At 43.2% G+C, this 26,340-nt stretch overlaps 1 protein-coding gene across 2 annotated transcripts in view; it reads right to left on the bottom strand.

Annotated features, from left to right (window-relative positions):
- The window catches only part of LPCAT1 (lysophosphatidylcholine acyltransferase 1), a 146,697-nt gene that overhangs the window by 76,357 nt on the left and 44,000 nt on the right, over nucleotides 1–26,340 (bottom strand). For both annotated transcript variants that reach the window (XM_026659250.2, XM_026659249.2), the window contains exon 8: nucleotides 21,071–21,153. In XM_026659250.2, coding sequence (XP_026515035.1) covers nucleotides 21,071–21,153 — 83 coding nt within the window. The remainder of the gene's footprint in view (nucleotides 1–21,070; nucleotides 21,154–26,340) is intronic.

Raw genomic sequence — 26,340 nt, 5'->3', positions numbered from 1 at the left:
GACCCCTGTGCCCCTCCTCCCACAGGTTCTGGCCACTTCCCGGAGCGGTGGAGGGACAGGCAGGCATGCGGCCTGGCCTGCCCCCGGTGCGTGTTGGGCCGGAGCCCGCCCCCCAAGCCCCTCCTGCAGCCCAACCCCCTGCTGTACCCCGCACCGCTCCTGCAGCCCAACCCCCTGCTGTACCCCACACCCCTCCTGCACCCCACACCACAACTCCCTGCCCTGAGCCCCACACCCCTCCTGCCCTCCCTGGGGGCAGGAAGGGGGCAGAGTTGGGGTGGGGATTTCAGGGAAGGGGTTGGAATGGGGGCAGGGCCTCATGGAAGGGGTGGAGTGGGGGGAGGTGTCAGTTATGCGTCCCTCGGCCAATGTACTAGTCCTCATGTGGCCCTCGTGGTCATTTGAGTTTGAGACCCCTGGACTAAGGCTTCTGGTGGCCAAGGTCTGGTGTCAGCAGACACTCTCAGCACCCAATGCCACCTCTTCAGAGGGACATGTGATGGCTACAACTCACAGATGCAAGAGAAAGAGGGAGGGAGAGGGAGGGGGAAACTCTAAGGTCTGGAGTCCAGCTTGTGATGGGTCTAGATGAGAGAAATGCATTGGTAGACTGAACCCAGAGTATACACAGTGGGAGCAAATAGGTGCTAAAACTCTGATCCATCAGTACCTATGGGAGTGGCTGGTCAATAGTCTTTCACACTTATAATGGATTGCCAATGATTGGAAATTAACTTCTAAACCTTATGAAATTTGCTCAACATTAGAGCTAACTAACAAGAGGAATCTAACCAAAGTTTTTATGAAGTACAGGAATCCATGTGACTAATAAGCAAGCAGCAATTGCTATATACAAATTTTAATATTCCTGCCTCCAGTGGTAAGCAGAAGTAGATACCCAACAATTCCCTGGACAGGCAGAAGGCAAATACATGAGAAATTTAAATTGCAAGTGCAACCTTATTTTCTTTAGTTACATGAACGTAGAATCATACAATCATAGGACTGGAAGGGGCTTTGAAAGGTTCTCTAGTGCAGTCCCCTGCACTGATGGCAGGACTAAGTATTATCTAGACCTTCTCTGACAGGTGTTTGTCTAACCCACTCTAAAAATCTCCAGTGATGGAAATTCCACAACCTCCCTAGTCAAGTTATTACAGTGCTTAACTACCCTGACAGTTGGGAAGTATTTCCTAATGTATAAACAGCCCTTGCTGCAACTTAAGCCCATTGCTTCTTGTCCTATCCTCAGAGGTTAACGAGAACCATTTACCTCCCTCCTCCTCGTAACAACCTTTTATGTAGGTGAAAACTGTTATGTCCCCCATCAAGTCTTCTCTTCTCCAGACTAAAACCCAATTTTTTCAGTCAAGGTCATGTTTTCTAGATCTTAATCATTTTTGTTGCTCTTCTGTGGATTTTCTCCAATTTGTACAAAACTTTCCTGAAATGTGGTGCCCAGAACTGGACACAATATTTCAGTTGAGGCCTAATCAGCACAGAGTAAAGCAGAAGAATTACTTCTCGTGTCTTGCTTACAACACTCCTGCTAATACATCCCAGAATGATGTTTGCTTTTTTTGCAACAGTGTTACTCGACTCACATTTAGCTTGTGATCCACTGACCCACAGATCCCTTTCCGCAGTACTCTATCCTAGTCAGTGTTTTTTCATTTTGTACATGTGCAACTGATTGTTCTTTCTTAAGTGGAGTATTTTGCATTTGTCCTTATTGAATTTCATCCTATTTACTGCAGACCATTTCTCCAGTTTGTCCAGATCATTTTGAATTTTACTCCTACCCTCCAAAGTATTTGCAACCCCTCCAAGCTTGGTACTGTCCACAAACTTTATAAGGTTACTCTCGATGCTATTAACTAAACCATTGATGAAGATATGGAACAGAACCAGATCCAGAACTAATCCCTGCGGGTTATCTCACCCAATATGCCCTTCCCGCTTGACTGTGAACCACTGATAACTACTCTCTGGAAATGGTTTTCCAACAACTTATGCACCCACCTTATAGTAACTCCATCTAGGTTGTATTTCCCTAGTTTGTTTATGAGAAAGTCATGCAAGACAATATCAAAAGCCTTAATAAAGTCAAGATTACCGCATCTACTGCTTCCCCTCATCCACAAGGCCTGTTACTCTGTCAAAGAAAACTATTAGGTTGGTTTGACATCATTTGTTTTTGACTAATCCATGCTCACTGTTAATTATTATCGTATTATCTTCTAGGTGTTTGCAAACTGATTGCTTATTTGCTCCATTATTTTTCAGGTACTGAAGTTAAGCTGACTGGTCTGTAATTCCCCAGGTTGTCCTTATTCCCCTTTTTAGAGACTGGCACTATATTTGCCCTTTTATAGTCCTCTGGAATCTCTCTGGAATCCATGACTTTTCAAAGATAATCGCTAATGGCTCAGATACCTCCTCAGTCAGCTTCTTGATTATTCTAGGATGTATTTCATCAGGCCCTGGTGACTTGAAGACATCTGTCTTGTCTAAATAATTCTTAACTTGTTCTCTCCTTATTTTAGGCCTTGGCTACACTTGAGAATTCACAGCGCTGCCGCGGCAGCGCTGTGAAGCGCAAGTGTAGTTGCGCCGCCAGCTTGATTTTCAGAGGGCAGGTGCTAAGCACTTCCCAAGAAAGCATTTTAAAACGCCTTTAAGATGTCTCAAGTTGGGCACCCAAACATCAGTAATCACTTTTGAAAAATGTGTGTTCCTGCTCTCCTCAGTGGTCGCAGGCTGCAATTATATCCAGCCTTTATGCAGGTTGGCAAGCGGAAGGAGGCTCATTATGACCACCTTCTCTCCCTGAGCTGCTCTCATTGTAGACAGTTTAGAGCTAAATATTTATCAGCTTCCTCACCCGCTGTACACCATCTAACCTGCACATAAATATGGTTAGAGTTCTTGTGGAATAAAATTTGTGATCAAGAAATTAAAGACCTCCAAGGATTGGTTCTTGGCCCGAGACTGTAACATTTTTATTAATGGCCTGGAAAAAATCTAAAATCACTGATAAACTTAGCAGATCAATAAAAATTGGAGGAGTGGTAAATAATGAAGAAGACAGGTCACTGATCAGTGTGACCTGGATTGCTTGGTAACCTAGGCACAAGCAAATCACATGCATTTTAATAAGGCTAATGTAAACATATAAATCTAGGAACAAAGAATGTAGGCCATACTTACAGAATGAGGGAATCTATCCTGGGAAGCAATGAATCTGTAAAAGATTTAAGGGTTGAGGTGGATAATAGCTGAACATGAGCTCTCAGTGCGACACTGTGGCCAAAAGGGCTAATGCAATCCTGAGATGCATAAACATGGGAATCTCGAGTATGAGGAGAGAGATTATTCTATTTGGTTCTGTTGCAACCACTCCTGAAATACTATGTCCAGCTCTGGTGTCCACAGTTCAAGATGGAGATTGATAAATTGCAGAAGGTTCAGAGAAGAGTCATGATAATGATTAAAGGATTAGAAAATATGCCTTATAGTGATTGAACTCTTTGAGTCTATCTATTTAGCCAGAAAAAAACCCTGTTATATCTACATTTTGTAACTGTTGTTCTTCTAGATGTGTTGCTCATGTAGATTCCATTCTAGGTGTGCGTGCGCCCACATGCGCATCCATCGGAGATTTTTGCCTTAGGGCCAGCTATGCTCTCTAGAGTGGCACTCATGCCGCAGTATATCAAGTGCTACCGGCCCACGTGCTCTCAGTTCCTTCTTGCTGACCACTCCAACAGAGAGGCAGGACGGCGGGTAATGGAATGGACATAAGCAACACATCTCAAAAAACAACAGTTACAAAAGGTAGGTAACTGTTTTTTCTTCGAGTGCTTGCTCATGAGGATTCCATTCTAGGTGACTCGCAAGCAATATCAATGGAGGTGGGCTCAGAGTTCACCGTCGTGCAGCTTGTAGTACAGCTCTACCAAAACCAACGTCATCTCGAGCCTGCTGGGTCAGTGCATAGTGCGACACAAATGTATGAACAGACTACCAAGTGGCGGCCTGACAAATTTCTTGGATTGGCACCTGCGCCAGGATGTCTGTCGAAGCTGCCTGCGCCCAAGTGGAGTGAGCTGTCACGATTGCTGGTGGGGGCACTTTTGCCAGCTCGTACCAATAGCGGATGCAGGCCGTGATCCAAGACGAGATTCTCTGGGCTGACTTATGGAATGGCCGTGTTCTGTCAATGTAGAAGGCCAGCGCCCGTCTGACGTCCAGAGTATGGAACCTGCACTCCTCATCTGATGCATGAGGCTTCAGACAGAGGACCGGTAAGTAAATGTCTTGGCCAGTGTGGAACTCGGAAATGACCTTGGGCAGAAAAGCCAGGTGTGGACGCAGCTGGACCTTCTCCTTGTAGAAGACCGTATAAGGCGGCTCTGACGTGAGCGCCCTGATCTCGGACACCCACCAGGCCGAAGTTATAGTGACCCAGAAGGACATTTTCCAGGAGAGAAGCAGAAGGGAGCAGGAAGCAAAGGGTTCAAAGGAGGGGCCCATGACCTTCGAAAGCATAAGATTCAGTTCCCACGGGGGGACCAGGTCCTGGACGTGCAGGTACAGGTGTTTAGACCTTTCAGGAATCGTCTCGTCATGGGATTGGTGAAGACCGACCTGCTCTGAAGCAGAGGGTGGAACGCCGTAATGGCTGCCAGGTGTATCTTGACCGAAGACAATGAGGTAAGCCGCTACCGGCGCCATGCATTTCGTGAACACCCTGGGGGCCAAGGACAGGCCAAAGGGCAGCACCATGAGCTGGAAGTGGCGCCCAGCCACTATGAAATGCAGGAAACGTCTGTGTCCTGGGAATATGGAGACATGGAAGTAAGCATCCTTTAAGTCAAGAGCTATGTACCAGTCCCCCAGATCTAGGGAGGGGATAATGGAGGCCAGGGAGACCATGAGGAACTTCAGCTTCTTGACAGACTTGTTGAGGCCACACAGGTCCAGGATGGGTCTGAGGCCCCGCTTTGGATCAGGAAGTATCCGGAATAGAATCCTCTGCCTTCCATGTCCCGAGGAACCGCCCCCAACTGCAGGAGCTTGTCGACCTCCTGAACCAGGAGTTGTTCGTGAAAGGGGTCCCTGAAGAGGGATAAGGAGCGGGGGGTGAGAAGGAGGGGTATCCAAAAACTGCAGGGTATAGTCCCGAGCTATTATGTCCAGGACCCAGCAGTCTGAGGTAACCTGCGACCAGGCCAAGTGGTAGGGAGAAAGGCGGTTGAGGAAACGATGGGCAGGATCTGGCCGGATGACTGTAGTGTCGCTCTCAAGTGCGCCCTCAAAACCATTGCTTTTGGCCCCTCTTGGATTCTTAGTGGGTCCGGGCTCAGATGGCGAGTGAGAGTAGGAAGGGCGGCGATGGCTAACCCCAGCGTCCCTTCTTCTTGCAGATCCCTGTCAGGCTTGCCAAGGCCTTGACAGTGGCGGAGGCTGAAATGGCTTTCTGGCAGACTGTGGGGGTATGCATGCCCAACGAGCGAAAGGTAGTTTTAGTGTCCTTCAACCGGTGTAGCCTGGCGTCTGTCTGATCAGAGAAGAGCCCAATTCCGTCAAAGGGGAGGTCCTGAATAGAGGCCTCCGTCTCCTGAGACAGGCCCGCTTGTCTGGAGTCAGGAGCTGCATTGCATGACTACGGCCAATTTGACCACCCTTGCCATCAAGTCCACCAATTCCCATGCGATTTGCAGGGAATATCTGGCAGCCGCAGTCCCTTCCTCTACCAGGGTACCAAAGTCCTGAGCCTGACTCTGAAGAAGAGAGTCCTGGAACTTTTGGAGACTGTCCCAAAGATCAAAATTATATCAGCCCAACAGGGCCTGATGGTTCGCCACCCGGACTTGTAGGCTGGCTGTGAATAAAGTTTCCTGCCAAATAAATCGAGTTTTTTGGCTTCTTTATTCTTGGGAGCAGCGGCAGTGTGTACCTGCTTCTCCTTTTCATTGGCCGCAGACACAACCAGTGAGCCTGCAGGTGGGTGAGAATAAAGGTATTCAAAACCTTTGGCCGGCACAAAGTGCTTTTTCTCAGCCCATTTCGAGGTGGGCGGGAGGTGGATGGGGTCTGCCACAGCGATTTGGCAATCTTGAGGACCCCGTCGTTTACGGGCAGGGCGACCTGGGCAGGTGTGGAGGCCGAGAGAACATTGAAAAAGGCATCCTCCTGCTCTTCATCCCCTGCACCTCGAGCCCCAAGTTCTTGGCCACCCGCCATAGAAGGACTTGATGCTCCCTAAAGACATCCCAAGGGCTAGCCCTGGAAGGCCCCACAACCGCCTCATCTGGGGAAGATGAGGAAGACTTGGCCACCAGCGGAGACGCTGGAGGCTCGGCCACCGCTGGAGAGGGAGGTTTAGGGGTGGGTACGGGATCCTCTACCCCGACCTCAGAACGGCCTTCCAGTACTGGGCCCAGTGCCGGTGGAGCCGCCGACCTTTGCTCCGACACAGCCACCAAGGTGCGCTGCGAAGGGCACATCATCACTGGAATGCCCCATACTCTCCAATATGGCCACTGTGTTGGCCACTCGCCTTGCTGCCATTGCGGTGCTGTGGACGGCGGAGAAGATTCTGGTGCCCAATCCTGTCGCTGAGATCAGGGCGATGGGCTGAACTGGGCCTCCGTGCCAGAGGAACCACCTTCCAGCGACCAGGAAGGGGCCATTGATGCCTGAGTCTGCTTACTGGTCGAAACTACCGGTGTTCACTGGCCAGGCATAACTGACTGGTAACTGTACAAGGGAGAGCGCTCCCAGTGCCGGGGGGACTGGCAATAAGATGAGGAGTGTTCCGAGGGTGTCGGCGATCAGGACTGACGTCTAGTGGTAGATCGGCGAGAGGGTGAGCAATGCTGGTGATAGTATGGTGGGGCGTCGACCCTGTGCTGGAGAGTAGCGCTGAGGAGACTGCGAGCAGAGTCCAGGCGACCGACGATGAGATTGGGACCTGCCTCGGGATTCTCCACACAGTGGAGATCATTGATTCTTGTCCGGCGACTGGCAGCACTACCCTGCCCCGTGAGGGGTCTTAATGGGGGGCTTGCTGTCTCGGGAGCCTTAGCCTGTTCTTGCGGCACCAAAGGCATCATTGGGGCAGGTGGAGACCTGTGCGCTCTCTGCGCCTGGGCTTGGAATGATGATGGTGCAGGCAGGGTTCCGGGGCCCATACCGCTCCCAGGAGTTGTTGGCGGATCTTTAAGGGGGCTAAAGGGCCCAGTCGTGGAGGCACGCTCACGTAGCTCCGGAGAAGGCTGGCGGGCAGGCCTGGGTTCCTTGCTGGATGTCCCCTGACCCTGGGCCTTCTTGCTTGGGGCCAGAGAGTGCTTCTTAGCCCTCTTTTTTGGTACCATCGATGGCGAACGGTGTCGGGAAGAGGCTGGTGCCAGCGGCTCGCTGTGCACGGAGGCCGAGGTGCTCGGTGCAGCCTGCATAGAAGGCTCGGAAGCTGGGCAGAGGGTGGACTCCATCAGGAGAGCCCTGAGGTGAATATCCCACTCCTTTTGGGTGTGGGGACGAAAGTTCTTGCAGATCCCGGCAACGGTCCTTAATGTGTGACTCCCCCAAGTACTTAAGGCAGCTGTTATGGGGGTCACTCACAGACAGACCTGCTGCAGTCTGAGCAGGGCTTAAACCTGGGAGCCCAGGGCATACCCCACTGTGGGACAAAGTCCCCACTGGGACCCTAACTGTTAACTAACACTTAACAACTACTTAATGCTACCAACAATTGTACAAGAGGCACGCAGTCCCAGGGAAGAAAAACCGCTAGCTCTTGTCAAGCAAGATAGGTGCTCCGACTGACCACCACGGGCAGTAAGAAGGAACAGAGAGGGTGTGGGCCTGCAGCAACTGATATACCGCGGCATGAGCACGGAACTCTAGAGGGCGCCACAGCTGGCCCTATGGGTACTGCTAAGACAAAAATCTCCAACCGCTGCGCATATGGGCGCGCGCGCACACCTAGAATGGAATCGACATGAGCAGGCACTCCAAGAAGAAGAAAAGGTTAAGGAGTGACTTGATTACAGTCTAAGTATCTACACGGGGAACAAATAATTTATAAAGGGGTATTGAATCCTGCAGAGTAAGGTATAACATGATCTAATGGTTGGAAGTTGAAACTAGACAAATTCAGTCGGGAAATAAGGAGTAAATTTTTAACAGTGAGGGTAATCACCCACTGGAACAATTTGCCAAGGGTTGTGGTGGATTCTCCATCCATCCAGCTACGGTCTAGGAATTATTTGGAAGTAAGTTCTATGCCCTGTGTAAATAGGAGGTGAGTGTAGATGATCACAATGGTCCCTTCCAGGCTTGGAATCTTTGAATCTATGAAGTTTTCAATGAGTGCTGTACACACAGATGCAACATTTCCCACCTATTTCTTTAACAAACAGAATTTAGTAGAAGGCTTAATTTGTTATCCAATCACATGTGCATGTGAATACACTATTTATTATTTAGGCCAACATCTGCATTCTTTGGTGCCTAATTTTAGGTACCTAAATCCATATTTAGGCACTTTAAAAAGCAGCCTGTCTTTTGAAGATGAGAAATCAGAACTTCCATCAATTTTAACTTGCCAGGGACCACAAAATAGATTGAAATCAATAAGAAGCGCATGTCCCTAACACCCTTAAAAATATCAGGCTCTCTTATTTAGCTTTATAGGCATCTAAATCCATATTTAGTTATCTGCATATATGTTGAGGACCAAAATGTTATCTAAATATAGTTCCCTAATATGGATCTACATGCCTAGCTTAAGGCACCCAAGTTTTAAAGTTTGTTTCATTGTAAAATGTCAATTTTAATCAAGTTTGAAGACTACTATTCACTTAAATAGTTGAAATGAATACTACAATGCCCCTTATCTCCAACTTAGGCAGCAACCACTTCCCTCCTTTCAAGCTCAAACATCAGGATGTTAACCTCAGTTTCCCCCCTCTCTGCTGAAACAATCCCAGAAATCTGCCCAGCTACCAATTTCTGCTTTATTTAATGTCTTACCTTCACAACTTCCTGTAACAGAATATACCCATGTTCACTCCCTTTGTAATAATGTTTGTACAAAATATGCCTTGTGAGGTATTTAAAAACTCATAATTTGCTGGTCAGTATTGTCTGTTAAAATGTGTGTGGCAACGTTGTATGTGAAGTTAAAAGATTCCCCTGTATGGTGTTAACACATACTCCAAACTCCATAGCTCTGCCCAGGAACAAGTTGGGAAACATTTCTGTCCTAAACAAAGGAATGTGTACTTGCCTGAATTGCATTTAAGTAGTAAAGGGAAGACAAAGCAAGTTCAACAGGTGAAAAAAATCAGCAGGGAATATCCTTCTGCACAGACTCTTTGGCTCCTGGTTCTCAGCTGGAAATGTTTTTCAAGAGGGGGACTGAAACTATAACAAGGAGGGACAAACACCCAGAGGCACCTTTATCTCTCTCCCCCTGTCCATCGCATTCAGTGCATCTGAAGAGACAAAGGAAGCAGCCATTTGATGCTAGGGGAGGGGTCCTGACCTAAAAAGTCTGGTCAGTGAGACTGCTGAAAGCACACGGTGAGAAAACTTTGCTTTGAATCAAATATAATTTGTTAAGTTAGGCACCAGTAAGCGGTTTATCTTTGTATTTCTTGTAACCTTTCTGACTTATATGCCTCATTACTAGTACTCACTTAAAATCTCTCTTTGTAGTTAAACTTGTTTTATCTAATCCAGTGGGTTCAAGATGAAGTGTCTGGGTATCTCCATTTGGGCTAACAAGTTGTGTGCATATTATTCCCTTAAAGGAATAACACACAACCATATTTGTATTGTCCAGGAGACGGCGGTGCCATACAGGACATACATTTCTGGGGGAAGATCGTGGACTGGGGAGGTTGTTGGGGGTCACTCTACAGCATAACCAAGGCTGGTGAGAGCCAAGGCAGGGCTGTCTGGCTGCAGCACACACAGTGATATAGCTGGGAGTGACTTACATCCTGGAGGCTGTTTGTGAGCAGTCCATGCTTGAAGCTACAGCAGCAAGGCATTGTAAAGGGCAACCCAGATTATAGGGCAGGGGTGACACAGCTGCTCATTAGTCTGGATTGTACCCTGTTATGTCACATTTCCTCAATAACCTAACAAGTTTTTCTGTCTCCTCCTAACAAGGCATCTGACAATTCCTGCTGCCCTTTCCTCCACAGAAAATCAAATCAGCTCCACCACCTACTGCAAACACATGTCCAGTTCTCTCAGTTACCCAACTTGATTAATTTCTCCTGAAAAAACTGGTTGTAAGCTTAAAACAGGAATCAAAGGGCTTGGCTACACTTGCGAGTTAGAGCGCATTAAAGCAGCCCTGGGCGCCCTAGCTCACTACCCGTCCACAATGGCAAGGCACGTAGAGCGCTCTGACTCCAGGGCTAGAGCGCTCCTGGTACTCCACCTCGGCGAAAAGATTAACACTTGGTGCGCATTGGCTGAAACGCCCGGGTGTCAGTGTGAATGAGGTGTTGCATTACTGAGCTCTGATCAGCCTCCGGAAACATCCCATAATCCCCTTAAGTCAAGTGGCCACTCTTGTCATTGTTTTGGAATCACTGCAGGCATGCCGATATGCCCTTTGAAAGCTCCGTTTCTGACAGCCAGCATGCTTATCTGCTCCGAGACAAAGCAACCATTACTGTGGAATGCAGTGTGAGAGAGAGAGAGGCGGGGGAGGGGGGGTCTGCTGCTGTCTGAACTTACAAGAAAGCATGCTGACATGCTCTCAGCCCCCCAAAAACCCACTCTCTCCCGCCATATACCCACAACACACTCCTTGTCACACTCCATCCCCCCCTCATTTGAAAAGTACATTGAAGCCACTTGCATGCTGGGATACCTACCACAATGCACTGCTCTCTGTGGCCATTGCCAGAGCTGCTAATGTGGCCACGCCAGTGTGCTTGCAGCTGTCAGTGTGGCCAGATTGCAGCGCTTCCCCTACTGCACTCTACAAAGGCTGGTTTAACTCAAAGCGCTCTACATCTGCAAGTGTAGCCATGCCCAAAGAGTAGTAATAAATGATCGGTTTTCACAATGGAGAGAGGTAAACAGCAGGGTCCTCCAAGGATTTGTAGTGCAACCTGTGCTGTTCAACATATTCATTAATGATCTGGAAAAGGGAACGACCAGTGAGGTGGCAAAGTCTGCAGACAATCTAAATTATTCAAGATAGTTAAGTCCAAAGAGGACTGCAAAGAGTTACAGGGTGAACCGGGCAACAAAATGGCAGACAAAATTTAACACTGAGAAGTGCAAAGTAATGCACATTGGAAAAAATCCATACTATACATATATAATGACAGGTTCTAAATGAATTCTAAAAGTAGTCTAGGAGTCACCGTGGATAGTTCTCTGAAAACTTCAGCTCAGTGCACAGCTACGGTCAAAAAGACTAACAGAATGTTAGGAACCATTAGGAAAGGGACAGAAAGTAATATAGAAAATGTCATAATGCTACTACATAAATCTATGGTGGACCCATGCATTGAATGTATCCAGGATATAATTGAACTGGAAAAGGCTCAAAGAAGGGCAAAAAAGATCATCAAGGGTATGGAACGGTTTCGACAAGAGGAAAGGCAAGGGCTGTTCATCTTAGAAAAGAGACAAGTGGGTATATAATAGAGGTCTATAAAATCATGAATGGGGGGGGGGGGAATTAATAGAGAAGTGTTATTTACCCACAACACAAAAACCAGAAGTCACCCAAATAAATTATTAGGCAGAAGATTTAATACAAACAAGAGGAAGTAACTCATTAGCATGGGATATTGTGATGGCCAATATATATCAGGGTTCAAAAATAACTAGACCAGTTCATGGAGGATAAATCCATCAATGGCTATTAGCCAAGATGTTCAGGGATGTCACCCAATGCTCGGGGCAACCCTAAACCTCTGACTGCCAGAATCTGGGAGTGGAAGACTGTCATAACTATGAAGGGAAGGGTAACAGCTCTCTGTGTACAGAGACTCCAAATCCTTTTACCTGTAAAGGGTTAAGAAGCTCGGGTAACCTGGCTGACACCTGACCCAAGGACCAATAAGGAGACAAGATACTTTCAAATCTTGGGGGGGGAAAGGTTTGTGTGTGTGCTCTTTGTTTTAAGGGGTGGTTCGCTCTTGGGACTGAGAGGGACCAGACATCAATCCAGGTTCTCCCCATCTTTCTAAACAAGTCTCTCCTATTTTCAAACTAGTAAGTAAAAAGACAGCAAGGCGTCTTAGATTTACTTTGTTTTCTCAACTTGTAAATGTACCTTTTTACCAGAGTGTGTATCTTTGTTTGCTGTACTTTGAACCTAAGACAGAGGGGGGTCCTCTGAGCTCTTTAAGTTTGATTACCCTGTAAAGTATTTTCCATACTGATTTTACAGAGATGATTTTTACCTTTTTCTTTAATTAAAAGCCTTCTTTTTTAAGAACCAGATTGATTTCTCCTTGTTTTAAGATCCAAGGGGGTTTGGATCTGTATTCACCAGGAGTTGGTGAAAGGAGGGTGGAAGGAAGGAGGGGGGATGGTTAATTTCTCCTTGTTTTAAGATCCAAGGGGGTTTGGATCTGTATTCACCAGGAGTTGGTGGGAGGAAGGAGGGGGATGGTTAATTTCTCCTTGTTTTAAGATCCAAGGGGGTTTGGATCTGTGTTCACCAGGGAATTGGTGAAAGGTTTCTCAAGGCTTCCCAGGGAGGGAATTCTTGTGATGGTGGCAGCGGACCAAAGCTAAGCTGGTAGATAAGCTTAGAAGTTTTTATGCAGGCCCCTACATTTGTACCCTAAGGTTCAAAGTGGGGATCCAGCCTTGACAAAGACAGAAGTGGATCACTCCAACTGCCCTGTTCTGTACACTCCCCCATAAGCTCTGGTACTAGCACTGCCAGAAACCGGATAATGGGCTATATGGACCACTCGTCTAATCAAGTATGACAGTTTTTATGTTCCTAATCAATTCCCCGACACCCTCACTTGCTCAAAAAATCTCAGTCCCAGGTGAACCTTCCTCTTATGCTCACTTCTTGGACTGAAGGTTCTATACCTTTTTCATATGAGATATATGGGTTTATGTGAGAGTTGGTGTAAAGCTCCAGAGTTCTCCTTTTCTCTTCCCACTCCACACTATCCCTGTTACCCTCCGTGAGGAGCAGAGTTTTGGGAATGAAATCTCTAAAGCAATGGTTTTCAACCTGTGGTGCATGGGCAACTTTTTGGTGGTCTGCCAGTTTGTTACCTGAAAATTAATCTTACAAATCTTTGAGGCACTGTGACTGCTATTATATTATAAGAATCTGTACCCTCATTTTCTTTTATGTCAAAGAACGCAAACATTAAAACTTGTAACAGGCCCTTAGCAGGACAGGTGACAACCTTTTTTCCTTGAATTGTTCAACACCCCAACTCAGTTTATTATAGAGCAAATGCCCTCCAAGAAGCTTGCAATTGTCCAGAACTGCTTACTAGAGAGCTTGGAAGAGTACCTTCACCATTTTCTCAATTTGAACCTTGACTACACTTAAAGGATTTCCTATGGAAAAATTAAGTGAAATGACATGATGAAGATGAAGGATCTATGACCCTTGTTCTTTCAAAGAAGAATTTAGTGAAAATTTTCCCTCGTAAGTTACTAATGATTAAAGAATTACAAATCCTTTTGTAAATGCTGAAAGTGGAATATCTGTAGATCTAACTAATAAAGAAGAGGACTTACTAGAACTAATGTAAGACAATTTTTTGAAATAAATTATAAACATGATATTTTGCATTTCAAGCCTACTTTATGAATGGAGTATCCAGGACTGTCAAAACAGAAGTATGAAATACTTAACATTTTTGACAATGTATCTGTGTGAAAAGGGGTGCATTCAAATCAAAATATAGGTGCATGCCAGCCATCAAGCCAGTTTTATTGCTCAACCTATCATCAATCACTCACTCATAATATTTTGATGTTTGTTCTGATGAAATTCTCAAATATCCCACTAAAGACAGAACTTCGCAACTGACTGCACCAGACATCTTTCCTGTTATTAGTGTTGCTGGATATTATAATAAGAGTAATTAAAGTAGATGCTACTTTTAAGGAGGCATCCACCAGACACTTAAATGTGAACTTCTGAAGAACAGGCAATCTATACAAAGATGTGGAACAGAAAATGAAACAGATGGAAAGAGTAAGGATGTTAAATAAGCCCTTGTACACTGGTCTGAAAAGACTTAAGTGATGCAACTTTATCAGTACCCTAAAGAGCTCTGGAACTACATAGAAGTACAGCTGAGGATTATGATTTGTGATGTGTAAGACAGTACATTAAGTGGTTATTATTAAGTGTGTGGGGTAGTACACAATATTTTCATAAGTAGCTCAACATCATCAAGAAGGCTGACAAGTATACAAGCTTTTAAGTATACAAGCACTATATGTTTATCCCACAGAACTGTAGTATCTTATCATCATTAAAGCTGGAGGGAGAGGGAGAGAAGGACAAGAAATGCCATTTTCTTGTGCCCCCAGGAAATGGGTGGAGGTCCTTTCTGTTGATTTTGAGGTCAATTTGTCCCATACATAAATCATTCTGTCCTTATTCCTATTCAGGCAGAATGTTGCACATTATTATATTGAAAAATAAATGCAGCTGGAGATAGCAAGTCCCAGAGCCCTTCAGACACTCAATAGCAGCAGAAACCGTAAAGACCCAATAGAGGATGTTGGTAGAAACATTCAGAATGCTGTTACAACACTTTAGACAAGTACTTCACTTTGGTTTGCCTCCATAGAGGCCAATGAAGAAGTCAGATGGAGCTCTGTAAACAGTCCAAACAGTTCTTTGAGAACTGGAAGTATACTACTTTCCTTCTGTTCATTTTAAAATAAGTTTAAGAGTTTGAGTTTTCTCCAGGACAGTGGTCATATCCAAATGCCTCATTCAAGTATCACAATGGCCCGGGAAACTCATAGCAATCATCTGGCAATGACAAGTTTGTTACTTTCACAGAATCATCAGGAGACATACACAAATTTTGACATCAGTAGAATCATGTACATCTCCCTCAGTATCCTACAGGCCATATTGATGATGCCTCTCAAACTAGGGGAGAAGATGGCGGAGGGATGGAGAGAGAACTTGCAGCCAGAATGGAAAGCAGAAGCAAATAGATGCAGACATTTGAGGTGACCTTTTACAAAAGGCCATTTGCTCCCATGTGCAAAACTATATAGATCATTATCAAAGCCCAGTGGGGGGGGTCTCATTGGAGACATTCCCTTCTATCCTGGAAGGAGAAGAGCTATCGTTATAGGTGGAGGAGTCTCTGACATAAGAACTACTTAGGGCAATATCAAGGTCTTTCCCACTTGGTAGCTCACCCAACTCAGATAGCTCTTGGATACTAGCCTCAGCACAGAAAACTCTCCTGTCTGAATCAATATGAAAATACATGTTAGTAATCTCTACTGGAGAGGACATAGCAGGAGTTGACCACTACTTGGATCTGGACTGGTCACTGGACAGAGTTCATTGATGTAGTCTATGGGACAACTGCTGATCCACCGAAGTACTTCAAAAGTGATGCTTCTTGGAACCTCTACTAACGTTGCAGAGAAGCATTCTTCCAGATGGTGCTGAAAAGTCAGAGCCATGTCTCTTCCTTTTGCCTTAAGGGGAGGAAGAAGATTGTGATTTCTCTGTGATTCTATAGAGGAAAGCATCAGCCCTAACTAATCAAATGGGTCCATGACACAGAAACCTTGGGACTGCCACCAGTTCCTGTAGCCAAATGCCCTGAGGGTTCAGTCAACACTGAAGACTTTGGCACTCAAGATTATGTAAGTACTGAAGAAGCCATTACAGTCAAGATGACTCATCCTGAACCTAAGCCACATTAGACAAGGTTGACTTGAGAACTGATCTAGAAGTTGATCTTCTGGACCTCTAGAGATACTCAGCTCTAAAGCAGGTGGATCCATAGATTGGGCCTTCAATGATTCCTCTAAAAAGGAAGGCCAGTAGACAATTATATCTTTATGAGCATGAGAAGATGCCACCACTGACTAAGCACTTAGCAAGGAAGTGATCCTCACCAAGACATAAGCAGCAGAAGAAATATTGTCCAGACATTTTACTGCTATCCAAGGCACACCTGTTAAAGCCTTTTTTGTCCAAGCAACTCTCGTTCAAAAAACAACAATGAACTGTTTTTATTTAATAGGGCTCCTCCTGCAGGAGCAGCAGCTGCCCTTAAGAGTCACAACCCCAAAAGTAAGTGGGTTTTTCTGAGGAAAACTGCATTTTCACCCTCTCATAACTATTTTCAGAAGTTACAAGGATCATTTTGGGGACATACTGCAATAAGCAGAACCTTACATTTCAAATTTGACATTAAAAATACCTACAGATACTGAAGACAATCTTTTGTGCACAGCATATGCTCTGCTAAGCTTCAGGAAAATTTGTTGAAAACTGACACCCAGGCAAAAATTGCCTTTCCATTTTAGCAGGAGCCTGGATGTGCTGTACATGTATGTGCCATGTTAATTTTGGTGCCCAGAGCTATTCTAAATAAGTCCAAAATTCTAGACAAGCTCAGGAATAGTTTTGGGAAATGGATAGTTCTCTTTATGTGCTGATCTTTGCCCAAAAATATTTTCTTGGCCTGATGGAATGAGAACAGGGCTGAACCAGGAAGCCTTGAGCACTGCTCCCACCTCTTCAACAGAGTGCCTTTAATATTCCTTTACAGTTCACAAAACTTATTTAGCAAGGCTTTTCACCACTCCACTAAGCTGTATGCAAATAATACCACTTCCCTCTGAGTAACTAAGACATACAAGTTAAGTGACTCACCCAAAGTCATACAGAGAATCTGTTAACCTGGTATTTGAGCCAAGACTTCGTATCTATTAGATTAGACCAGAGAGCACGTAAGTGAACTGCTTCAGATCTCTGGTTGAGATTTTGAAAGCTGGCTAGGGGAGTTAGAGGAAATATTCCATTAAAATTAATGGAAGATTTGTTTCTGAGAGTTAATTGAATCTGTCAAATGTGATTAATGTTTACCCACTTTGTACGTAACTTAAAATACTGATGACAGAGCACCCATTGCTTGCCCATTGGGGTGGTCCTCCATAATACTTCCACATCAATAAGCAGTTAAGCTATTTACAAAGTGCTACTCTTCACAGCCTCCAAAGGCTTACCTACTAGCACTAAACAGGATATTTTTCTAAAAACACTGTTCTGTTCTCCCACTAGCAGGGCCTGCTGTGAACTACTCATCTTCTCCACTCTTAACAAAGGGAAGAGGCACAGCAAGCAGGTATCAGAGTGGTAGCTGTGTTAGTCTGTATCAGCGAAAACAACGAGGAGTCCTTGTGGCACCTTAGAGACTAACAAATTTATTTGGGCATAAGCTTTCGTGGGCTAGAACCCACTTCATCAGATGCATGAAGTGGAAAATACAGGAGCAGGTATAAATACATGAAAAGATGGGAGTTCCTCACACTTGGTAAGGCAACTCCCATCTTTTCATGTATTTATTCCTGCTCCTGTATTTTCCACTCCATGCATCTGATGGAGTGGGTTCTAGCTCACGAAAGCATATGCTCAAATAAATTTGTTAGTCTCTAAGATGCCACAAGGACTCCTCATTGTTTTAGCAGACAGGTACACAGTCTTGGGCACGTGTCACAGTAAAAACCTCCTAAGGGAAGTTTAGGGAGTGGGAAGAGATGTAGTGGCTGGAGAATAGAGACATACTGGTTTAGGGGCAGCTGCAGTGTGTTTAAAATGGAGAAAGGTGTAAAGGGGCCTGCAAAGTACAGAGAGGAGGAAGACAGAGGAAGATAGTGGGGATAAAGGTAGACAGGATAGCTTGAGGGAAAGATTTAGAACCCACTTAAAATACATAATCCATCATTTTGTGGGAGGGAACCCATTTATAGCATGGTAACTTCCCCGACAATTAACTGTGGTCTTGTAGTATAGATACCTTAAACTGTGCTAGAGCCTTTGAACTTTTGCAGGGTTGTAGCACAAGTGAAGAATATGGTTAAATCACAGTTCACAGCTGCCTATGCTTGTAAAACCGAACTAGAATCAGTTTTGGGGAATGTATAAAATTGGGATCCCAACCCTGTAATTTTAAAGTGCAGATAGTACTTTCAAAGAAGGGAGAGATAAACATCAATCGGTGGGAAAATTAAAAATAGAAGAAAATGTGAAGAGACGAAAGAAAACAGAAAAAACAAGAAAGAAGCAAAGCTTATTGATTTGTATAAAATTAGATGTCAAAATGTTACAAATACACACACACCATATGATTGGTTTTTTAAAATCACATCAGGGGACTTCAGGGACTGTTACTCTGTTGCAGGAGGGTGCTTCAGAGACAGAGGCTAGTTCCTTTGTATGGAGACGAGGTAAACTTCATTTGATTTGGTTTGATTTCCACATTGTTGATTCTGGCTATAGGAATACTTATATACAATTTTTAAAGAGTTCATTTGCATATGTGAGAACACAGACATCTGTATTTGAACTTGTCAAGCATTTATACCTGTTCAAGCAGTTGATAATTGCTTCAAGTGTTAATGCTTGCAAAGTATGTATCCAGGTGTCAGCACTCAAATTTTGAACACGAAAAATGTGCCTGGATTAACTCCCCTTCAAGTATTACATCCTTGATACAAGTATGTGTGCCTGATAGTTACCTTAATACAGTATTCTAGCTACATACAAGTGGGAACTGACTAACACAGTCACAAAGACTGTGTTCTGGGGAACATCCTTGACAAAAGTGGAATTGAGCAAGGGGAAGGAGTCTTCCATGGGATTAGGCAACACAGTGAATACATGCAGCAGAGGAGAATCTGTACTTCCCAACCTCTTTTACAGGAGGCAAAGTAGAGAACAAAGTGGCACTGGAAGGGGAAAGGATAAAGTAGATGCTTCTCCTCTCATTCCCTTCTCCAGGACTGTGAGAAACAGTGGGGAGAACTGTTAACCAAGCACAGGGATGCCACTTGTGCTGGGGAAAGATGACCCTCTCAGTGCAAGCTGAGACAAGTGGTTACCCAACATACCTTTCTGTGGGGCTGGGAAAGGCAATGAGACTGGGCAGTATGGCCGAATGCCCTCTCCCAAAAAAACAGGGAACCAGATGCAATATCAGGCAGCACTGGGAGGAGGTAACAGGTATCACAAGAAGATTGCAGAAGTAGATTTCCATCTTTCCTTTAACCCTTCTGCAGGGCCAAGGCAAACTCAAGCAGTACCAAGGAAGAACAACCTTACCCAAGAGTCTCTCTATAAAGCCAGGCAGAAAGAAGTGCTGAGAATCAAGCTCAGACTCTTCCATCCCCCACCATTCCCAGCCATCCAGACGAGCAGAATGGGGGAGTAAGGAAAAAAGATTTCCCACAACCCCTTGGCATCATCCACACCAGGCAGAAATGGAGGCAGACCTCTTCCAGAGTACCCCTGCAGGACTCCAGGAAGCAGAAGGAGGAGTCCCCCCTTGGGACCTCAGGAGACACCTGGCAGGGGGATCCTCAAGAACAGTTAATTGACAGGGCAAGGGAGAGAGATTTAACCCTCTGTGCTGGCATACATACAGTTTCACAGCTACATTGTCCCCACTTCAATTTTGTTTAATAAATACATCTTATTGTAAATATACTATGGCTTTCTTATACTTATCTCATGGAAAAGCATACATTTTATGGCAATTCTATGGAAAAATCAGTTTTCATTTTATTTTTTGTCTAGTTAGAAATATATACAACCTTTAAATCAGTGTTTGAGTATAAATTCTACACACATTCATATGTCAAATTAAAGCAACAGCTTAGAAACATTTAGAACACATCCAATATTTAGATAAAGTAATATTTGAACTTCCTTAAGACAGTTTGAGTATAAGCCACAGGAAAAATACATATCAGATACACTTCTATGTTAGCAATACCGTCAAACAAGTAATCATTAAAAACATACATCAATACTATCCTAAGCAAGCCCAATTATTTTTATATATATATATATATATATATATATATACACACATACATATACACACACACACACACAATATATATTTTATATATTATATATAAATAAATAAAATAAGGACATAAAATATCCTGTTAAATGTAAATGTAAACAAGGTTGCTGACCAAATTAAGATAAATATATAGAAAGTAAGACATGTATTATAAGTTTAAGTCAAAAGAAACACTGGACTATTATGACAGGGAAATTATGTAAGAATTATAAGGTGCTGTGTGTATTGCTGAGGTGGTACAAAAATTGTACAATATATATTACTTGAGAAATAAACATATGATTGTGTACCTACACTATCAGTGCATAAACATAATGGAACAGTGTTAAAGTTTGTGCATTTCATGAATCATGAGTCCTTAACTGTGCAACATTATTTGCCTTTGGAAATAGTGTTTCACATTTAATCAGTATTATATCATTAAGACAGACTGAGCTCACTATCATGAACCTCTTTTTAGATTTCTATATTTTTACATTTGAAATAATGTCAGACAGAAAAATTATATACACATTTACGATGCTAGGTGTAATCTATTTTTTCCTCCATTTTTTTAAACAAGTAAATTCTCTTACAAAGCTTAAACTTCAAGTTATAGTCACTATTTCTTTTTGCCAAGTTCTTAAACCATAACAAAATGTGGTAAGTGCCATGTTAAAATCTGAAGTACATAGACAGCTAAAGGAACTACAGTAAAGGCTGTACAGTGTTGCTATAGTACTTGCTTTCTGCCAATCATTGCAGTTTCTTACTTTTCTCAAATAATAAAATACATCAGAAAGAAAAGTTAACAATATGTAAGAAGTTTTAAATACATCATTATGAAATATAACCTACATTTATCTGCAGGCAGGCAAATACTGATAACCTTCAATACTTCTTTTTGATACCAAAGTGAAATCAAGCATCTATTTCTAGTCTATAATCCAATATATTATCAGCATACTTACTCTGCCATTACACGTCTGACATTATTTGCATACAAAGATGGGTTTTTCTTTTCCTCTTCTGAAGGTATATAAACAGGGAGGAACTGTACATAGAAAACTAAATTATAGCGAAGTATTTAACATTTAAAGATATTTGTATTATAACATTACAGTGAAAAATAAAACAGAACTGCTACTTATATTTATAGGACTGCAACAATAATATCAAGTTGAAAGCAATCAAAAATAAAATTTAGAAAATTAAATCTTCACACCCTGAGCTAAGAAAAGCCACATCAAATGCTATAGATGACCATACAGCTATGACTGCTTATTTCTACCTTACAGACACAGATTAAGTGATGTTTGATTTCCTCTTCTGAGTTGGGGGCAAGAAGATATTAACTGTTTTCCCAAACTCAAGGATTCTCCATCTTCATTCTGCACACCATTTCATAAGAGAACATTTGTTTTATGGATCCTGCCCATACCTCTAATCTTTCAATCCTCCATTATCTGGTTCCTGGTTTGATTGTTCCTGGCTGTGTGGATAACCAGGAAAAGAAGTGACCACACCAATTGTGGTAGTGATCCATACATTGTTTTGAGAACTTAGATGGTTCTAATTCATTAGGCATACTTACTGGTTTCATTATCTATTTTAGGATTATATACTGCTGCTTATCCTAACATCCAAACACCTTTCACATAAAACAGATTAGGAATAGTGAAGATCTTAGTGGACATCATGGAGTCTCTGGCTTTTCTCCCTTTTTGGGTACTGTGATCGAAAGCACCACGTATTCACATCCTACTCACGACTGTAATAATCTTTGTACAAAAGATACTTTATGAAAACTAACTCGCTGGTCAATAATATCATGGTGAAATGTATGTAGAAACACATGTAAAGTCATGAATTCTCCTGGCTTGCCGTTCTTAGCACATGTTCAAAACCACGCAGCCTTGCCCAGGCAGAAGTTTTCTGAACGAAGAAATGTGTGTTGACCTCAATTTATATATACTGTATATACTCGTTCATTACCCCGTTCGGTCTATAAGCCAACCCCCCAAAATGGATAGGTAAAAATAGCAAAAACTGTATGACCCTTTCATAAGCCGACCCTATATTTCAGGGTTGGAAAACTTTGGCTCCCGGCCCGTCAGGGTAAGAAGTTGGTGGGTCGGGACATTTTGTTTACTTGAAGCGTCTGCAGGCATGGAGCCCCTCAGCTCCCTGTGGCCGAGGTTCGCCGTTCTCAGCCAATGGGAGCTGCGGGAAGCGGCGTGCCAGGTAAACAAAACGACAATGTATTAGATATTCAATTCAATGATTCCAGAGAGTTTAAAATCATCAAATTTTGGTGTAGACCCATTTATAAGCTGACCCCCGCGCTTTGATGCGTCACTTTTTTACCAAAAATATTAGGCTTATGAACGAGTATATATGGTAAGTAGTAAAGACAGTCTGTGAGACAGCAGGCAGAGGAAATGGCATTTGCATTTCACCAAACGCAAGTGAGAAGAAAGAGCATGGGAGCTTCCTTCACCACCAGACTCCATATCACCTTCTTTACTGTTTGAATAAACTTTGCTTTGAGGGGTAACCCTCAGAAGAATCCACTTAAAAGATTAACTGGACTATACGAGAAAGTGACAGAAAACCCCAAACTCGCTCTCTCTCTTTCATTTAAGACAACAAAGGAACCAGCCCTTTGATTTTGGGGGGAGATCCTGACCTGAGAATTTGGTCAGCCATGTTGCTGGAAACATATGGTAAGGATTTTACCTTTAACCATATTTAGATTATTAAGTTTTAGCTATGAAAAAACATTTCATCTTTATTTTTCTTGTACCCCATTTCTGACTTTAATACCTGATACTGGAATTCACTTAGAATCCTATCTTCTTTTGTTAATAAATTAACATTTTTTAATCCAAACCAATCCAGTGCTGTGTTTAAACTGAACTGTTTGGGAATTCCAATTAAAGTGGCAAACTGTTGAAGGGCAACTGACCTTTAATAACTGAACTATCCAGGAGTGGCCTGGATAGTGCAGAACACACATTGTTGGGAAAATTTGGCACTGGGAGTGTGTTGGGGTCAACCGGCAAGTAGTAACCAAGGCTGGTGGAAGCCAGAGCGTGACTGGTGTGTTGCTGACAGGCTGCTGGGGCCAGGGCGGTAGCTATACACAGTCAGCGTGTGACCTGCATGCTAACAGGTTTTCTGTGAGTGGCTCAGGTTGGGAGCTACAACATCAAAGCATTGTGAGGCACCCAAGGTTGCAGGGCAGGTGGTGACAACCCCTCACTTATCTGGATGCGACAGGTGTCTAATACTGAAAATTTAACAGCATGACAAAAGAGTATTAAAGCGCCTCATGAGAAAATGACTTGCTTGTCAGAGGTATACAGTTTATGAATGAAGTACCTTGTAACGCTTGTGCTCTGAGGGTATATCATCGGATTTCATTCTTGAGCTACTGGTGCAGTAAACCATACATTTTCCTCACACAAAATTTTTTGGGGATCTCTGTGGTACTGGTAGCTGTAACTTACAGTTTTCTTACTATTCATTAGTACCTCTTCTACTGCTAAAATTTTCTAAATCAATTCCTTTATCAGTGGAAAGCAATGGCTCCTAAATTTCAGTCAATTCAAACATACCAAAAAATCCAGATGTATGAATAACATTTCAACTTTTAAATAGAGTGGGAGGCCAGTGATATGCTGGGTCAAATTCTCAAATCCAATGAGGCTTCTGACATAATGTGTTACTAAAGCTGACTTAAACCAGCAAAGGGACACATTGAGAAATTTATGACAAGCAGAGTTAAGGACAATAAGGAGGTTGTATTTATTTATTTTAAAGTATATCAAAAACAAAAAGGAATCTTAACAAGGGTGTTGGTCCATTCCTAGACAGACATGGTAGAATTGTCAATCATAATGCAGAAAAGTCAGAAGTGTTCAATAAATATTTCTGTTCTGTATTTGTGACAGAAGCAGATGTATACAGCATATGAAGAAATACTTTTCATTCTAACAGTAATTCAGTCTGACATTAAACAGCAGCCACTAATAAGTTAGACACTTAAATCAGCAGGTCTAGCTAACTTGCACCCTAGAACTTTAGAAGAGTTGGCTGAGGAGCACTTTGGATCATTAATGTTGATGTTCAGTAACTATTGGAACACTGGAAAAATTCCAGGGGACTGAAAGAAAGCTAATAATGTGCTAATATTAAAAATGGGTAAGCAGGAAGATCTGGATAACTATAGCCCTGTCAGTCTGCTATTAATCCTAGGCCAGCAGTTCTCAAACTGTGGGTCGTGACCCCGTTTTAATGGGGTCACCAGGGCTGGCATTGGACTTGCTGGGGCCAAAGCCCAAGCCCCGTCACCCAGGGCTGAAGCTGAAGCCCACCACCACGGGCTAAAGCCTGAGCTCTGTCACCTGAGGCTGAAGCTCTTGGGGCAGTGGGGCTTGAGCTTTGGCCACCTCCTCCCAGGGCGACGAGGCTCGGGCAGGCTCAGGCTTCAGTCACCCGTCCTGGGGTCGTGTAGCAATGTTTGTTATCAGAAGGGGGTCACAGTGCAATTAAATTTGAGAACCCCTGTCCTAGGCAAAACAACAGAGCAGGTGATATGAGATTCAATTAATAAAGAATTAAAGGAGGAGAATATAATTAAATGCTAATCACTATGAGTTTATAGAAACTAGATCTTTTCCAACTAACTTGGTATCTTTTTACAAGATGATAGGTTTGATTATAAAAGGTAATAATATTGATGTAATATATTTAGACTTCTATAATGCATTTGACTTGGAACTATAAGACATCTTGATGAAGAAACTAGAATACAAAATCAACATGGCACATATAAAATGGGTTAAAAGCCAGCTAACTGACAAGTCTCTAAGTGTTACTGTAAATGAGGAATCACAGGACCCCACAGCAATCGGTTCTTGGCTCTACACTAATGTTTTTATCAATGACCTGGAAGAAAACAAAATCATCACTGATAAAGTTTGTAGATGACACAAAGATTGGTGGACTGGCAAATAACGAAGAGGACAGGTCACTGATATAGAGTGACCTGGACCACTTGGTAAACAGGACACAGGCAAACAAGGTGTTTCAATATGGCCAAATGTAAGGTCATACATCTAGGAACAAAGAATTTAGGCTATAGTTACAAGAGGGTAGAGACTATCCTGGGAAGCAACAACTCTGAAAAGTCATAGTCAGGGGTCATAGTAGATAATCAGCTGAACATGAACTCACAGTGCAATGCTTTGGCCAAAAGGGCTAATACGACCTTTGGGTTTACAAATGGGAATACTGAGTAATGGTTGAAAGGTTATTTTATATCTGTATTTGGCAATGGAGTGACTGTTACTCAAATACTGTCTAGTTCTGGTGTCAACAGTTCAAGAAGGATTTTGAAAAATTGGAAAGGGTTCAGAGAAAAGCTGAAGAATGATTAAAAGATTGGAAAACATGCCTTAGAGTGATAGACTCAAGGAGCTCAATCTATTTAGCTTATCAAAAAGAAGGTTAACGGGTGAGTTGATCACAATCTATATGTTCCTTCTTGAGGAACAAATATTTGATAACAGAAGGCTCTTCAGTATAGCAGACAAAGATATAATGAGAACCAATGGATGGAAGCTGAAGCCAGGAAAATTCAGACGAGAAATAAGGCTCACCTTTTTAAAAAAAAAAAAAAACCACCAGGGAAGGCAATTAATCAGTGGAACAGCTTTGTAAGCTCCAGTTTTCCACTGCTGGCAATTTTAAAATGAAGATTAGATGGTTTTGCAAAAGAAATACTCTAGTTCAACTACAGCTATCGGACTTGAAGCAGAAATTAATACAACCATGTCCTATGGCCTGAGTTACAGAAAAGGGCAGACTAGACAATCACAATATGAATAAACAGGCCAGTATGAGGATGATCCTTTGGTACCCCAGAGCTGATCTAGGGAGTTTTAATCTACAACCCCCTTATCCCTTCTGCCAGTGTAGCAAGGGAAGCGAGTGGTCAGACTGCTACCTCAGTCCTCCACTGTTTTCTGCCCCACATGGACATTGCAGCTCAACATGATGAAAGTAGCCCAAGAGCCCTCAAACACATTGCAAGTTGTTCAGAACATATAAAAATTAACTGAAAATATCCTTTGCACTACCATCCCTCCTGGCTTGTGTTCTGTGCAGTTTAGCTGTAATGGAGAATCTGGCCTAGTATCTTTAGATAACAAGAATTACAACATCTTTACTTCCT

Source organism: Terrapene carolina, unplaced genomic scaffold, assembly GCF_002925995.2.
Source record: "Terrapene carolina triunguis isolate 2854851 unplaced genomic scaffold, T_m_triunguis-2.0 Scaffold613, whole genome shotgun sequence".
Classification (NCBI taxonomy): Eukaryota; Metazoa; Chordata; order Testudines; family Emydidae; genus Terrapene; species Terrapene triunguis.
The sequence above is the reverse complement of the archived record's forward strand: the minus strand, read 5'-3'. Positions and strand labels throughout refer to the sequence as shown.